Source organism: Marmota marmota, unplaced genomic scaffold (assembly GCF_001458135.2).
Source record: "Marmota marmota marmota unplaced genomic scaffold, marMar, whole genome shotgun sequence".
In the NCBI taxonomy this organism is placed as follows: domain Eukaryota; kingdom Metazoa; phylum Chordata; class Mammalia; order Rodentia; family Sciuridae; genus Marmota; species Marmota marmota.
This window is the reverse complement of record NW_026000016.1, coordinates 39550056-39566741: the sequence shown is the minus strand read 5'-3', so window position 1 is coordinate 39566741 and position 16686 is coordinate 39550056. Positions and strand designations below refer to the sequence as shown.

Below are 16686 nucleotides of genomic sequence, written 5' to 3'. Positions count from 1 at the left end.
TCTCTCTAGTACCTTCTCCCGGGTGGTCAATATTATTAATTTATTTTTTGGGAAATTCCTCCAAGAAAAATATAAGCATCCACAAATTCATATATCTTCCCTCCTTTGTCTTAAGAAACAAAATAACAACAATAAAAACACATGAAGGGAATTATACATTCTATTTAGTACTTTCCTTTTTGACTTTTGGAAATTTAAAAACTACATGTAAGAAGGAAACATCATCCATATTACTACCATTTATAGTAAACCACTAGTTACCTTTTGTGTGTGTGCTTCTTTTTTGTATGAATATACTCAAAACTTTACTTAAGAAATGTGAATTCAGTTCCAATAATAATAATAATAATAATAATAATAATAATCTAGAGCATTAAACATAAAGCCAAAGTGTCACCTTTTCCTTGTCTACAATTTCAGTTAATAACACCCTGCTCTTTCCACAGGAGTAGGTGAGGAGCTGCCTCATTTTTTATAAGGGTGCATGGTATTTTGTTGAATGGATTTGCTGTCATTTATCTGACTAGTTCCTCACTGGTAGACATTTAGGTTATTACTTAGTTTTTTGCCATTAAAATGCTTTATGAATGTAATTTGCAGGATGAATTCCTAGCTGTGTAATTATCGAGTCCAAGGTTTGAACATTTACCATTTTGATAGATATGGCCACATTTCTCCAAAATTGAATAATTTATATTCCTACCCAGTGAGTATATGAGAAAGTGCCTTTTCTCCTAAACTCTGTACATAAATCCAGGAGTTTTGTTTTGGTCAAACATTAAAACAGTTTTGCCAGCGTGGTGAAATTATTATACTTGTTTTTTTATAAACATTTCTCTTTTAATGAGTTACATTGAACATATTTCATTAGGCCATCTGTGTTTCTTTTTCTTTGAACTGCCTGTTCTTATCCTTTAGCCATTTTTATAATGGGCTGTTAATCTTTCAAATTGATTTTCTAGAGTCAAGTTAGCCTTTTATCCATCATGTACTGCAAATATTTAGGAAAAAAAATAGGAAAATTTGTCATTTTCAGTGTGACACTTCAGCTTCTTGCCTTTTGTTGAACATCAGCCCTTTGTGACCACCCTGGGGGATCTTGAGGATGAGGGGGTGTATCAGGGATGCTCACCCCTATTGGAGGCAGGCCTGATCTCCAGACCAGTGTGGAAAGGATGTTTAAAGGCTTTTGGTGCTGATTTTTTCAGAGATATTAATAATTATTTACTGAGTATTAAATGTCATCACTGTTTTATATATAATGTGTATATGTGTATGCATAAGTAGGTTTAGTTACATATATGGATATGAATAAATATACATATTGAACTGAGATTCTATTGTATATAAAGTTTTGTAACTTAGTTTTTCATTTCTTTCAACTACATATATATATATATGTTATATATATATATGTTGTATATATATATATTAGTTGTAGTCAACTACATATATATATATATATATATATGTTGTATATATATATATTAGTTGTAGTTGGACACAATATCTTTATTTTATTTATTTATTTTTATGTGGTGCTGAGGATTGAACCCAGCGCCTCACGAGACATGCTAGGTGAGTGCTCTACCGCTGAGCCACAACCCCAGCCCCTCAACTACTTTTTGGTAAATAAATTTAAATTAATTACAGATTAGAATTTGTGCTGCAAAAGAAAAAGAAAACATGGTGCTACCCTAGGCAGTGACAGTAATGGTGACTGAAAATTTAATAGACACACAGGAATCCATTATCTCATTAAATATTCTTCTAAAATATCATTTTGGGGTCTATGAATTGAATAGAGAAACTCATTTTTTTTTTTAATTCTCAACTTATTGAGAATGTAAAAGGATAATAAAAATGGTAGTTAGAGTTGTAGTTTTGAACATATTCTTGGAATATTGGCCTCCCAGAGAGAATTATTTCAAATAGCTGAAGAATTATTTATCTTTTCGGACTTTGTAAAGACAGAGTTTTGAAAAGATCTAGTTCACAGGACTATGGTAGCTAATTTATTGTGAGAATTAAATATAAACATGTCAAGCCAACTAACGGCAGAGATAAGAACTAATGTGACAGAAACAGCTGGAGCAGATGGGATCAGAGGCAACCAATCCTAAAATTACTTTGCCCTTGTAACAACATATTAATATTTAAAATAAATTAAATTATACATTCATTGTGGTGTTTTTTAAAACAATCAATCCAAAATAAATTCTTCATACCATCAAAAAGATACATGTATACACATGTGTGTGCGCGCACACACACATACACTACAAAACTGATTAAGCATAAAGGTTTTTATTGAACAGCTCTTGGCCTGGGCCGTACACATTTACAGGATCCTCTGCTTCTCAAGCTTAATGTAGGTTTATCATTTTGTATAAAAAATAAGACTAAACTTAACTTCAACAAACTAGGATTCTGGTGGTGCAGAAAATCAACAAATTAGACACCACAAATGCTAATGGCTGTCAAAATTGAGCTCCCATCCCAGTCACCTAGAGGGTTTGAAAGGCAGCTTGCTAGTCCCCACCCTGGAATTTCCAATTCAAGAGGGCACTGTGGGGTCCAGATTCTGTACTTTTAACAGGGGACCAGGAATGCCACTTTAAGAACCACTGGCTGTGACAAGTATAAGAACTTAGTACCAGGCCAGGGATATAGCTCTGTTAGTAGAGTGCTTGCCTTGCATGCATAAGGCCCTGGGTTCAATCCTCAGGACCACCAAGACAAACAACAAAAAAACCCCCAAGAATTTAGCACCATCCCCATCACTGTTCTGTGGGTGATACCATTAGCATACTATCCTCCACATTTGCCCTGCAGAGGGCAGCATGGAGCCAGCCCTCTGTGAAATGCCATTGCTCAGCATCTGGTAAGAGAAGTCCAATCTAGCTAATGGGTGCTCTTCTGCCAGCCCATAGTGCACTTGGCAGCTGAAGTCATATATGCTGTATTTGAAATGTTGATAAACTCACATTTTAAAAAAAGCAATCTGTTGCTGGGTATTGAGTTTGTTAGCCATTTCTAGTTAAGGTGAATAATAAGCTGCACCTGTGATTAGTATTTTAGGATAAAATTGCACAAGTGGAATTTCAACAACAGAGGGTTTGCACTTAACGCATTCTCAGCCTCCATTGCTGGCTGCTGATGTCATGGACAGTCTTGGGCAAACTTAATCTCTCTGTCTTCCATGAAGAGGTGGGAGAGGATTTTAGGAGCTGCAAGAGCAGGGTTTCAATTGTAGCCTGTCACAGACAACTGGTTGAAGGCCTTGAACTAATCCTTCAATAGTAAGTTATCTTAGTTATAAAATAGGCTGTCCCTTCCCAGGGTAGCACACAGGGTAGGTGTGAGGTGGGTGAGCTGCCCCCCTGGAAGTACTTAGCCATTTCCCAAGGAGCCCCCACCCCCTCTTGGACCTGCTGCCCATTTGAGCACTGTGCTCAGAGGGTGATGGCGCTTGTCCACAATGCTGCCTCCCAAGCCTACTCTTTTCTTTACACCCTGCAGAGCATCCAGGCCGGCCATCCATTATGTGGTACGGAAGAGGTGTCTGTAGCTACAGATAGGAGTGATGGTTCTGGTCTGAAAGCTGGTAGCTTAGTACACGACACCCAGAGCTTTCCCTGACCCCAGCTGCATTGGGGGTGTGTGTGCATGCAGAGGTCTGTGGAACAGTGGGCACCATACATCACCACACTGAAGCACTTGGTGCCTGAATCAGACCATCATTCTTAGCACCAAATCAGAATCAGTCTTGGGAAGGGCTGTGTTCCTTCCCTCATAACATGCACACCTGTCTCCAGCTGCCCAGTTTAGTTAGTAGGGAGGAAAAGCTCAGGGCTGCCACGCCAAAGTCTACTTCCCTTCCTGTATCCTGGGCCCTGATTGCCTGCTGCCCAGGGCTATGAATAACCATGTAAGTGAAATGGGTGTGGTCAGGATCCCAGCTGCCCACCCCAGTGTGACTAACACATGGTAGAGGGGAACAGACTAATAATAGCCAACACTAATGCAGTGGTCACTGTGCATGGTACACCGTTCTAGGTAATTTACGTATTATATGTGCATCAACTCATTTAATATGACAGCCCCATCAAATGAGGCAGGGACCTTTATCCCATTCGACTCATAAGAAAACTGAGGCACAAAGGGGTTAAGAAACCCCTGAGTTCACACAGTTAGTGAGGAGCAGTGCTTGTCAGAGGTGAACCTTGGGGCTGGGCTTATCCCTTTCCAGTATGGTCCTCACATCTGCCTGACTGGTGAGTAGCACCTGAGGCCATGGTCTCCCTGATTTCCTTCCTTTTCTCTGGCTTTCAGCTTGGCTTACAATATCTTTTCGGGGGACCCTGTGATGGAGATGGGAGGGGAGGTAAAGGAGACCAGGTACAACCTGAATCAAAGGCCCTGTCCCTTTTTCCTCTGGAGAGGTCTGGAACTACATTTGGGTAGCTCCTGTGTCTCCCTCACTGCCACTATCCTGGCATCCCCAGGCAGTGGGTTCTGTGACCTGGTCCTGACCCCTGCCACACTTGGCAGGTGCCCTAGGCTGTGGCACTGCAGTGTAGCCCATGCAGCAGTTAACCTTTCTATAGTGCGGGAAAATTTCAGACACAAATTCAGTGGGACAGAAGGAAGTCACAATATTAGTTCCACGCTTAGCATGGGCTTCATGCTGTTCAGTCCCCCCAGGCCCTCTGTGACTAAAGGCCTGTGGCTTTTTAGTAGGAAGACCCTTCCTTCTTCTAGCCTGTGGTGCTCAGAACTGTGGTCCCAAGCCCTTTGGCCACCACTGTCCTTGTTCATGCCAGAGGACCTTCCCCACATGACTCTTGTGACTCTCTTCGCTTTGGTTGTTTACCTGATGCCCTAGTTCCTCTGCTTATGGCCCCTGACAGCCCTCTGGGAGCCCTGCTCCCTTTCCCTATCCCCCTCTGGCTGGGAGCACAGGCCACCTTCCCTGCTGTTCTTTACTTAGCCCTGAACTCCAGATTAGCACATTCTTGACTTCTCTCTCTATGCTTTCTGTCTTCCACACTTGTCTGCAAGTATCTTTAGCACTTCATGGCTCTGCCCCATGATGTCAGCCTGCCTGCCTGACCAATTGGGAGGTATTGCTTTCATGGCTTGCTTGATTTTCATATCCAGTCACAGATTTCTGATAAACATGTGCCTGGATAGATATCAATTACCAGTCTTCTTGAAAAATTCTTAGTATGTTTCTTTAAGAATTAAGAATATTCTGCTTTTCAGCTAACTTCATGGAGGATAGACGTCTTGCAGCCCACTCACAGTCACTTTTGGTGAGGAACCTCCATGGACAGAGTTTAGATATGTAGAGAGAAGAAGCAACAGGGAAAGGATTGTGCCCAGAAATTCCTTTTCCCTAATGTAGGAAAAAACTAAACAATCCATCTACCCTTGGGTGAGGGGAGGGAAAAGGGAGGGGTAAACAGAAACAACAGAAGACCTTTCCCTTCAGAAACTTATATTGGGGGAGATAGGCACAGATTTGCAAAATAGTAAATGCACGGGGTTTCTAAGGCCAGCTTCATTGTATTACACCAACTTGCCCCTTCTAGCAGATGACTTTGTAAGTCTGGGAGTATGCTGTGAACCAGACTTTCTAATGGCAAATTCTCTTTTGCCTTGTGCTATGTACCTGTCAATGGCAGAAAGAGTAGAACTTGCATTTAGTGCTCCAAGTTCAGGGGTGCCAGAGATGTGCACTCGGGCTTGGCTTCCGTGCATCCTCACTGAGCATGGCTCTGGTTTAGAGCAGGGATCTGATGCCCAGGTGGTAGTCACTGGGCTAAAGACAGAAACCAGGCTACTATCCTGCCAGCTCTGGCCTCAGTCAGCCATGACCCTGCTGCTGTGGCAGTAATGCTGCTGGCTTGCAGTGATGAGTGCCTTCCTGATAATAAAACCCTTTAGAGGCTTTATTTCAGTAGCTGCTCACAAGGGCTCTGTGAGAAAGAAGCTAGGAAGGTCTCATTGTCCTGCCTTCTGAAATTGGAGCATCTCAGAATGGTACGCAACCAGATATTAACAAATTCCAGACCAGGGCCCAGGTATCTCCTGGCTGTAGATATACAACCACACACAGTTGCCTCTGAGTAAATTTGACAGCTTTCTTCTTCTCTGGGCCTCTGTTCCCAAGTGCCTGTAGAGGGCGACAGAGATCTTTCCTGCTTGGCTGCTCTGGAAACATTTATTTGCTCCTGAGCCCTTTGAATTTAATACTCTTACAGCACATTAGCTCACTGGGTTATAAGCATTTTTAAAGAAAACATTTCACTGAGAACTTTTTATTGGCCTTTTTGGATAGGAATGGGAGTTCATTTGCCAGGATGGATGACCTCATCTTACTTCTGCTGGAACTGCACAGGGTTTCCTCTTTGCTGATTATGTATTTGGCCCCAACATATCCTGTCCTGCTCTTCTTGTCTGTGATGCTGAAACATGACCTTCCCAGAACCACCTAGAATCCCAGGCCATCGATACCAATGCTAGGGTCATATTTGATCCCCAGACTGATGTGTTCATGGTTCCCTAATCAGTTTTCATTATCTGAGAAATTCTTTCTTGACTCATATTCCTGTACCTTTAGCCTTTTCAGGATTTATTCTACCTTGGCACCATGGTAGGTGTAGTGGGTGGCCATCTTTTTTTTTTTTTTTTTTTCTTTCTCCTGATGCCAGAGGCTCTGGCAGTGCCTTAGCTACTCTGCTGTTTTCCCCACTGATGGGGAGCCGACCCTGTGGGGAAAGAGTTCTATGTGGGATTCTTCTTTTATCTCAGTTCCACACCCTTGATGGAGAACAGGAAGAGAGGGACAGATTATGAGCACTTACTGTGTCTACCTCTTCTCCTGTCCTCCCTTTCTGAAGTAGGACCGAAGAGACTGGACACGCCAAGAAGCAGGCTTATTGACTGCAGGGTTGAGAGGTGGCTCTCACTTCAGAATTCTTCCTCTGAACAAAGATTTTTGAAATTCTTTGAACTTTATACCCAGTATGTGTGTGCATGGGGTGGGGGGGGGGCTCTACCCCACTGCTTTGAACTTTCAGATTAGGGCTCCCTTTGGCCTTGACATTCAGCAAGGCCTTTGGTAGGAGCTTCATAAATACTTGTTGAATTGAATTACATACATATGAAATCAGCCAGTGCCGCCTCCTACTCTTCTCTTTTTTCCTGGATTCATTCAAATGAATAAAGTGAAAAGTAGCAGAACTCAGGACCTGTGCAGTGTTCTCATACGGCCACAAGGTGGCAGTGTGACCCCATGGGGATCTTTCCTCTTGCAACTACTATTCTTAGAGTGCTCCGAGGAAGACTGAGTTATCTAAAATGATTCTTTCTGGATACCTGCTTGGGGAATTGCCTCTGCAAAGTCACTCTGGGAAATTTCAGCTTCTAGCCTTCTCTTAACAGCTGGGTAGTATGTTGGGTGCAGTGGAGCAGGCCTGTAATCCCAGCTATTTGGGAGGCTGAGTCAGGAGGATCATGAATTCAAAGTCATCCTCAGCAATTTAGTGAGGCACTAAGTAACTCAGCAAGATCCTGTCTTAAAAGAGTGGAATGTGGCCCAGGGATTAGGTACTCAGTTTAATCTCTAGTACCAAACAACAACAACAACAACAACAAAACACAACTGCATTGTGTGGTTGAAAAGCCTGGCTTTGGAGTCTGTCAGGCCTGGATTCCAGTTCTGGGCCTGTTTTTCTCAGAAACTTAGCTTTGGGAATACCACTTCTTTGAGCCTCAGTTTTTTCATCCTATAAAATGGTAATTGTTATATAACTAGAAAAGGCCCGACGTATCATGGGCCATTGCATAAATGCATGCTAGTTTTATTGTTGCAAATTTCTGTGTTTGCCTTTCACTGGAATCTGACTCATCTGTAATCTGGCTCCCTCTCGGTCATCTGATCTTACTTACCAAGCTTCATGCGCTTTCTAGCAGGCCTCTCAGCCCTCCCTGCCGCACCACCCACTCACCCATCCCCTCCTCTGCTCCATCTTGGTCAGTCAGTGCCTGATTCTTGTCATTTCCCCTGACTGGGTGAATTCCTTCTGCCTGTGCATTTACTTCCTAACCTTACTCTCTCCCTGACACCCCAGCCCTTGAAATGTCCAAAGCAGTTGAAGTGTGTACTACATAGGGCTTATCTTGAATTCTCATGAAGATGGAAAGTCTGCAAGGACCCTTGCCTCAATTATTTTGGCATCTGTAGTAAAAACAACAGCTATTGAGCACATATCAGATACTTTGCTAGGTGCTTTGCAGTATATTTGACCCTTACAACATATCTGTGAAAAAGAAACTGTTACCCCCACTTTACAAGGAGAGGTATGTCAGGTTCCAAACAATAAGAAAATTCTACCAAAAATAGCTTCAACAGTTAAGAAAGTTTTTTAATCTTATCAAAAAGAAGTCATGAGGGGTTCTTGGTGATGTCATCTCAGTGCATTGGTTTCTCCTTTTCAGCTGACCCCCTTACTAGTACCCAGGTGACTGGCATGGTCCTGGTGCCACATCCAGGAGAGATGTTGTATACTCCATGCACTCTTTGGTAGCAGCCTCTGAGTAGATTTCCTAAAGATCTTCTGGGTCATTTGGGTCATAGGCTTGTTCCCAAGCCAGTCACTAGCAAAAGGAATGGAACCAATGACATTGGCTCAGACTAGCCAAGGTTCAGCCCTTGAGGCTGGGGAAGGTGCAGCTAGCTTCCTTTAGTATCTAGACACTTGGTTCAGGTAAGAAGAGGGGTCTGGCTCAGTGAGGTATGTTCCTTGCTCAAGGTTGCAAAGCTGGTATGAATGGGGATTCAGACCAGCAAAGGCTGACTCTGGAGGTCATCTGCTGGTTGAGTGAAGTCAACTGTGGGTAAAAAGAACATTTTTCTGTGTCTGGTGTGCAGGTTTGAGTGATCTTGGAGGTGCCTTTTCCTGCCGATTCTGGAGTCTTCCCTCTTCAGGCCCCTTTCCATTCTCAAGTCTTTCTTTCTCCCCATGTCGCCTCCCTTCACCATGCTCCTCCAATACCCCACTGCAGCCTGCCTCTGTAGACTTCATGACCTTTCCTGGCCCAAGGGCTGATCTCCTCCTAGCTGTTGAGGCCCTGAAGGGATCCTGTCAAGAGTCCTTTCAGGATCTAGGAGGAGGCGCCTGTGACTTTGGGCTGGGGCTGGGATAGTGTGAGTGGGAACGGGGACTTGCGGTGGGGGGCCTCCTCTGCAGAGCCTGCGTCACTCAGGAGGTGCTTTCTTGCAGATGCTCCAGGACTGCCCCAAGGCCCGCAGGGAGGTGGAGCTGCACTGGCGGGCCTCCCAGTGCCCACACATCGTGCGCATCGTAGATGTCTACGAGAACCTGTATGCAGGCAGGAAGTGTCTGCTGATTGTCATGGAGTGGTAAGCAGTTCCAGCCCAGCCTGTCCCCACCATGTTCAGGCGCCTCTCCCTCTGAGGACAGTCCAGTGTGGACCTGAAGCTTGGAATGTTACATTCTTGACTTTCTTTAGGGGTAGTGGATCTCAAGGTGGGTTTTCTTTCAGTTTGGATGGTGGAGAACTATTTAGCCGAATCCAGGACCGAGGAGACCAAGCATTCACAGAAAGAGGTAGAAAGGGTCGGTCGAGGGGGTAGGCTTGGGTGGGCAGGGCAGTAGGAGACCAAGGGCCTCTGCCGGGCCTGCTTTCAGGAAAGAGCCTCAGGCTGTTGTCTCTTCACCGCCAGAGGTGTCACTTCAGTTGCTGAGGACAGCTACTGTTTTCTTGGTTTCTGGGGTGGATGATGGGTGTGAGGACCTCAGGCTGCATGGGTGGGGGCTGGTGTATGGGATTTTCAAACCTGATAGCATATCTTTGAGACTTTCTTCCACACTGCCACCCCTCCTCTCTAGAAGCGTCAGAAATCATGAAGAGCATTGGCGAGGCCATCCAGTATTTGCACTCAATCAACATTGCTCATCGGGACGTCAAGGTACCAGCTATTTATGTCCCATGCTTGAGTGCTTTGTTGGTGCGGGGGCTGGACTTGGAGACCTGCAGGAGGATTGCTAGAGTCACCCTGTACCCAGCTGCCTGGTTCATGAGGGTGGAATGGGTCAGTGTGTCATTCTCTGCTCTGTGGTGACCTGCTTTTTCTGCTGATGAACAAACTGCAAACCCAGTAGCAAAGCCTTCTCTGATTGCACTCAGATTGGGTTCTCCCTATCAGCACTGTGGGCTTTCTGACCCTGTAGTGTTCACACTGTCGTGTCCTATCCTGGGTGTTGGACTGTGAGCTCCATGTTCCCCACGTGTGCAGCTCTGGGCTGGACAAATGGCTTTGGGGTCGGTGGGAAGGAGCCGCCATCACCCTCTAGGTTTCCGATAGTCCTCCTGGGCTCAGCAAGGGTGCTCACTTGCCTGTCTTTCTTTCTGTAGCCTGAGAATCTCTTATACACCTCTAAAAGGCCCAACGCCATTCTGAAACTCACTGATTTTGGCTTTGCCAAGGAAACCACCAGCCATAACTCTTTGACCACTCCTTGTTATACGCCATACTATGTGGGTAAGTCCAGAGAAGGCCCAGGGGCCTAGTGTTTCCCCAGGACTTTTCTCAACCCCTCCTCTTCAGATCCGGGGAGAGTCTTTTTGCCTTTTCTGTGCTGGTTTTGGTAGGATCCCATCAGAGGTAGGGTTTTCAGGGCTGGGGATGTAGCTTGGTGGTGGAGGGCTTGCCCAGCATGTGTGAGGCTTTGGGTTCCATCCTTTGCACCATCCAAAAAAAAAAGAAAAAAAAGTAGGACTGTCAGAGTTCAGGTAGGACCAAGATATCATAGAACTTGTTGCCTGGAATCATGGGCAGGATTTTGGTGCTTGAACTGTGTCCCTGAGAAGAACCATTATTTCCATCAGGTTCTCAGTGGAGTCTGGGACCCAGATTTAACTGTGGAGTCTCAGCTGACAGGCACAGAATAAGGCATGTTTGTGAAATTACATGGCCAGCACAAGTCTGGAGGTCTCTGTGGTTGGGGTGTTCTCATGTTAAGAACTGACTGCAGGTTCAGGGCCTGGAGGGGAGTCTTCTGCTCTCCTCCTCCCACTCCTGCAGTTGTCCCGTCATGTTGGGCCAGAGGGTTGTACGGGGAGCATCACCCTCATAGAAATGGGTGGGTCACACTGTTCCCATCCACATTGATCTTTGTTTTGCAGCTCCGGAAGTGCTGGGCCCAGAGAAGTATGACAAGTCCTGTGACATGTGGTCCTTAGGTGTCATCATGTACATTCTGTGAGTGTGCTGGGGAGGGGGCCAGGGTGGTTTGGGCTGCAGTGGGGCAGGGAGCCGGGGAGTTCGTACCTCTCCAGGACAAGAGGAAGAGGTGAATGTTAGCATTTCCTAGTGGACAGGAGATCTCCTGGGAATCCCCGACACACCCCCTTCTCTCAGTGCTCTGATTGCTGCACAGTGGGGAGGAACTAGCTCAAGGGCTAGATGTGTGTGGTTAAGATACTTGGCGTGTTGGATTCCTGGGCTCTGTCCTTGGCTTTGTGTGTCATTCCTGTGTAAATGAGTCTCTTGTGACCTTTACAAGGAGAAGAGACTGTTTCTCACCCTATTCCTGGCATAGGGCCCCTAAATAACACCTAATCTGTCCCTTTCTTCCTGCCTCGGTCTGACACAGGCTCTGTGGGTATCCCCCCTTCTATTCCAACCACGGCCTTGCTATCTCTCCGGGCATGAAGACTCGCATCCGAATGGGCCAGTATGAATTTCCCAACCCAGAATGGTCAGAAGTATCAGAGGAAGGTAGGAGCCCAGCCTTCTGGGACAGGGGACATACACACATGGGCACATATATGCACACATGCTCATTGGCATCTGTCTCATGTGACTTGTGCCACTGTGGGTTGCTGGGTGTGGCCTGCCTGCGTGAAGGGCCTGGGTGGGGCCAGGGCTATTGGGCTGCATAGGGCCTTGTCAAGTGGTATAGCATAGTGGTCCTTGGGCCACTGCTGTTGGGTAGTCTGCCTCTTTTGAGACACAACCTTCTTTTGAGCCTGATTTCCTCTGAAAAGTGATGAGCAGAATGGGGAGTGACCCCTGAACTGTCTTTGAACTTGCCCCACCCCACAGTGAAGATGCTTATCCGAAACCTGCTGAAAACAGAGCCCACTCAGAGAATGACCATCACAGAGTTTATGAACCACCCCTGGATCATGGTAAGCCTGGCAGGCAGGGAGACCTGGGTCCAAGGGGATGTCACTTAGTATGGGTCCTTATCTAGGACTTTATCTGCCTCAGACTTTCACTTGGATCCCTTTTCTGTCCCCTCAGCAATCAACAAAGGTCCCTCAAACTCCACTGCACACCAGCCGGGTCCTGAAGGAGGACAAGGAACGGTGGGAGGATGTCAAGGTGAGTGGTGCCACTGCACGGGAGGACTCAGGGAGGCAGCTTGCCCGAGTGCCCAGTGTGAGCGGGGCCCTGCTGGGAGAGTGGCTCTGTGTTCTTGCCCACTAACTTCGTTAGTGTCTCCCTAATAACAAGAGCAGTGACTCTGAGTCACTTCCCTGAGGTTGTAGCAGAAGTTTTGTGCACTTATTCAAAGTGTATTGTAGCCTATAAGCCATCTACTCCCAGAGTCCCTAACAGGGACCTTAGAGGCCTTCTGGTATGATCTCCTCATTTTGCAGATGAGGAAACTGAGGCCCAGAGAGGGGGAGTGACCTGTTCTAGGTCACACAGCTGGTGACTGACTGGGACCAGACCCAGGGCTCCTGACTCCCATCCCAGGGCTCTGCCATCTTCTGCAGGGTGGTAGGAAGGATCCTGGGAGAGCAGCAGAGCAGTGGCAGGCTCTGCAGCCAGCACTGGGTGATGCTGCTGTCAGCAGTGCAGAACCCCTAACTGCCTGTCTTCCCTCCCTGCACCCTCGTTCTGCTTGCCTTGCCTCTCTTGCCTCTCACTTCTCCTTTGCACTCTGTCACACACTTTGGCTTGCTGTCTTTCTGTCCCTTCCTGGTGCCATTCCCCCGCTGCCCTTGTCCTCAGGAGGAGATGACCAGTGCCTTGGCCACAATGCGTGTCGACTATGAGCAGATCAAGATAAAAAAGATTGAAGATGCATCCAACCCTCTGCTGCTGAAGAGGCGGAAGAAGGCTCGGGCCCTGGAGGCTGCAGCCCTGGCCCACTGAGCTGCTGAGCCCTCCTGTCCACGGGAGGACAAGCAATAACTCTACATGAATTTATTTTTTAAACAAAGAGACACAGACTGTCCACTTCTGCCTCCTGTCCTCTGCAGCTTCATGGAGCCTGAGACAGCGTCAGGGGCTGAATCCTGCCTTTGATCCTGGCCATTCCAGAGACGGAGGGGCCAGGAGGCTGTGGAGAGGGGAGCAAGCAGCTCTCACACCTGTGCTCATTTTGCAATTTTATCAGTGATTGACTTAGAGTTTTTATGAAACCTCTTTTGTTGCCCTTTCCCTCACTCCCCTTCCCATCACACACCTTCCCCTCTGGATACTGCAAAGGTTTGGGGCTTGTCCATGGGTATTTGTGGAAACTGTTACAGGGAGTGTCCCTGTGTTGTCCCATCTGCCCTCCCGGTTTTCTCACTACGGTCCTGGGTCCCTACTGGCTCAGGCATTCTGGGGGCTCAAGGCTACCCTTGGAAGGGTTGCTACCCACCTCGTCTCCTGGAGAGTCCTCAGGTGTCACCAGTGTGCTGGACAGATAGGAGTGAGTGTGTGCGTGTGTGCATGTGCGCGTGCCCAGATCTGTGCCTGGGTCTGTGCATTCAAGGAGCTGGGCAGGTGGGGCTCCAGAACCTCCCCGTCCCTGCCTGCACTGAGCCTGCCTAAGTGCCTGGGAAGCCTCTCCAGATCCAGAGCCAGGCCCCTGTGGCCTGTTAGCTGCGTTCCAGGAGGCAGAGAGGAGTGACTTGGGCACTGTCACAGTGCTCAGGAAGTCTGGACCCTCAGGACTACTGCCCATGTAGTGCTGGTCCTAGGGCCTCTTGAGGCACTGACCTACAGGAACAGCCTCTGTTTCCCCTTCTTGCCATTATTAATACATTCTTGTTGATTTTTCTTAAATTTTTAGCCATTTCTCAGTGGGCTGCCTCTCAGGTCACGTGGGTAAGCCCGGGTAGGTCAGACTGCAGAACTTCTGTGTTTCAAGCGTCTCTCCTGGGCTCTGGGGCATCAGCCAGCTACCCTTTGTGGGCAAGGGTAGGACCACTTTTGTGGCCCTCCCTCAAATTTCCACTGTGTGGCCTAGTGGGTGGGGGTAGTCTTCGCACCAAAGATGTCCCCACTTTGCCCCCTGCCCATTAGCCACTGTATCCCCCCAACTCAGCCTGTGACGAGAGGGGGTGCCCCCAGTATTTGAGGAGCAGCAGCGTGGGGAGAGTCCTCAGTGCCATGGTCCCACATTCCTCCCTCCCTCTGGAGGAGGGGGTGGCTCCCTCAGGGGCTGGTGGTGGAGGGCCCCTGAGTCTTCTCTGGGTCTGGGGGCAGGGCCCTGTTAGCTTGTCTGTGATGGTGTGTCAAACACTCAGACTGTTGTAAACTGTTGTTTTGTATGAACGAATTTGTCTTTACTAAACAGATTTAATAGTTGAGAGTTTTTCTTTCTCTTTCTTCTTGAGGCTCAGGCCCTCATTGCTCACCTGTGTTCTTCCTACCCGTGGAGAGAGGTTTTATGTGCTGGGGGCCCTGGGAGGAGAGAGGAAGGCATCTGGTGTGGGGACCATGAGTAATTGCCCTTTGGGGGCGTGGGGGGGGGCAAGGAAGACTGGGAAACCCTTCCTCTTTTGCTAAATACTGAATCAGGAGTTGAGCTGCTTTTCAGCACATGATTCTTTGATCTGCACAGCCACTGTCAGGCACTGGCATCCTTGGTTTGGGGGAAACCACCCGTATGGGGCCGTGGGAGAAAGGGGTGGTGATGAATTGGGTTTCAATCCTGGAAGAGATCAAGGGAGCAGATTGGTGTAATACCTGAGAATTCCAGGAGGGGGTGATAGGGCTCAGGCAGAAATCAAGGTAGCCTACCTCAGAGCTGAAAGTGACCTTGGTTCCAGCCATTCAGTCTCCTCAAAGGTCACAGGATGACCTGATTTATGATAGGGCCTAGAGTAGAAGCTGGTCTGCTGCTTCTCTCCCAGATCATTTGACTTACTCAAAGCTGGCAGGGGAGAAAGGCTAGGCAGGATGGATTTTTATCCCTGCTTCATGGGCAGGGAAATGAACTGAGACTGGGAGGCACTGGAGGCCACCCAGCTGTTGGTGTGGACTGGAACTCAGGCCCGGATCCCAGGGCCTGGCTGTTCTCTGTCCTCCACCAGCCTCCTCCTTGTAGGAGAGGCTTGCTTATCCCCTCAGCTGTTAAAGGGATCACTTCCCACCCTTCAGCTTGTGATCTGTGAATGGTTGTGGAGGTTGATTTCTCTCTAGAGACACACCAGTAACTAGAGAGCTCTGCTGAGAACCAACCAGCTGGAACTTCAACTTTCAGAGAAATTGAGGTTTTTGTCTGTTTTTATAGTATCAGAGCAATAAGTTCCAAGGGGAAGAAGAAAGGAGAGTTGGGAGAGGAAGAGAGAGAAGGGACCTTGTCAGAGTCCATTGTCATTAGAAGTTATTATGTCCCTGTTGCTGCCATAATAAAATGTAGGGGCAGTGATCCGGGCTGGGCCCATCCTCTTGCTGAGAGCAGGGGGGTGAGTCTCCATGCCTTAGGGTGAGGGGGCAATTGGGTTGGTAAATAATAACAGGAAATTTGGGGTTTTCCTTTGGGTTGGAGACAGGAAATGCAGAGGGTTGTGAATGACGAGTGGGTAGATCAAGTCTGCTCAAGGTGTGAAGAAAATTGTTATTCAAGGGAGGAGGATGAGGTTGGTAGGGCTGGGGAAAGTGGGTGTCCCACTGAGGTGGATGTAAACAAACTCTGCTGGGCACTGCCAGGGCGGGGAGACAGAGGCAGCCTCTGTGCCCTCAGCCCACAGAACATAATGCCTTGAAATCTATACTTAGGTGCCCCAGATGCCCCAGGGTGAGACTGGCTGAGTTTGAGAGTAGCTCCTCTTTAGAAGAGACATCAGATTCCAGCACTGGGAGCCTTTTGGGTGACTTCCTCCACCTCTCCTCTCTCGGCACTCAGGCCAGTGTGGAGAAGCTAACCAATGTACTATATCACTGAACATCGAGGCTCTTATATGAGCCCTGTGCTTGGGGACAAAGGACAATCTGCAAGACCAGACTGTGGCCAGAGGAGCTGTCAGGGAGAGGAGGTGCCTGTGTGCAGCAGCAAGCTTTGTCTTCCCTGTCTCTGCATCCACAGGACTGGACACTTGGAAGCTGCTCCAAATAGCGAGGGGCTTGTCTTCCACACCAGGTGGCACTGTAGCCTCTTAGGGACATAGAGGTAGAGATGAGGTCAAAGGAAAGGGACACTGGCTTCTCATCCTTTGTTTGGACAGAGCCCTCACATTCCTGCCTTGGTTTAGGGGTGATGCTGCTCCTGGCCCCACCCAGGCACATGAGGATGAAATAAGGCTATGCCAAGACTTTGAAAGCCCTGTTCTTTGGTGTGCAAGGTCAAGGCTGCTCCTACAGAGCTCCAGGTGATCCTTCAGGCAGGTCAGTGGTGCTGCCTCTCCAGTGAGAAGACTTCC

General features: G+C 47.6%; 1 protein-coding gene across 1 annotated transcript in view; it reads left to right on the top strand.

Moving 5' to 3' along the window:
• Mapkapk2 (MAPK activated protein kinase 2) overlaps window positions 1–14629 on the top strand; it is a 44302-nt gene extending 29673 nt beyond the window's left edge. The window contains 9 exon segments of the mRNA XM_015483740.2: window positions 9294–9433; window positions 9577–9641; window positions 9924–10003; window positions 10450–10576; window positions 11221–11296; window positions 11691–11815; window positions 12143–12228; window positions 12344–12424; window positions 13061–14629. Coding sequence (XP_015339226.1) covers window positions 9294–9433; window positions 9577–9641; window positions 9924–10003; window positions 10450–10576; window positions 11221–11296; window positions 11691–11815; window positions 12143–12228; window positions 12344–12424; window positions 13061–13204 — 924 coding nt within the window. The 3' untranslated portion in view covers window positions 13205–14629.
• The last annotated feature ends 2057 nt before the right edge of the window (window positions 14630–16686 follow it).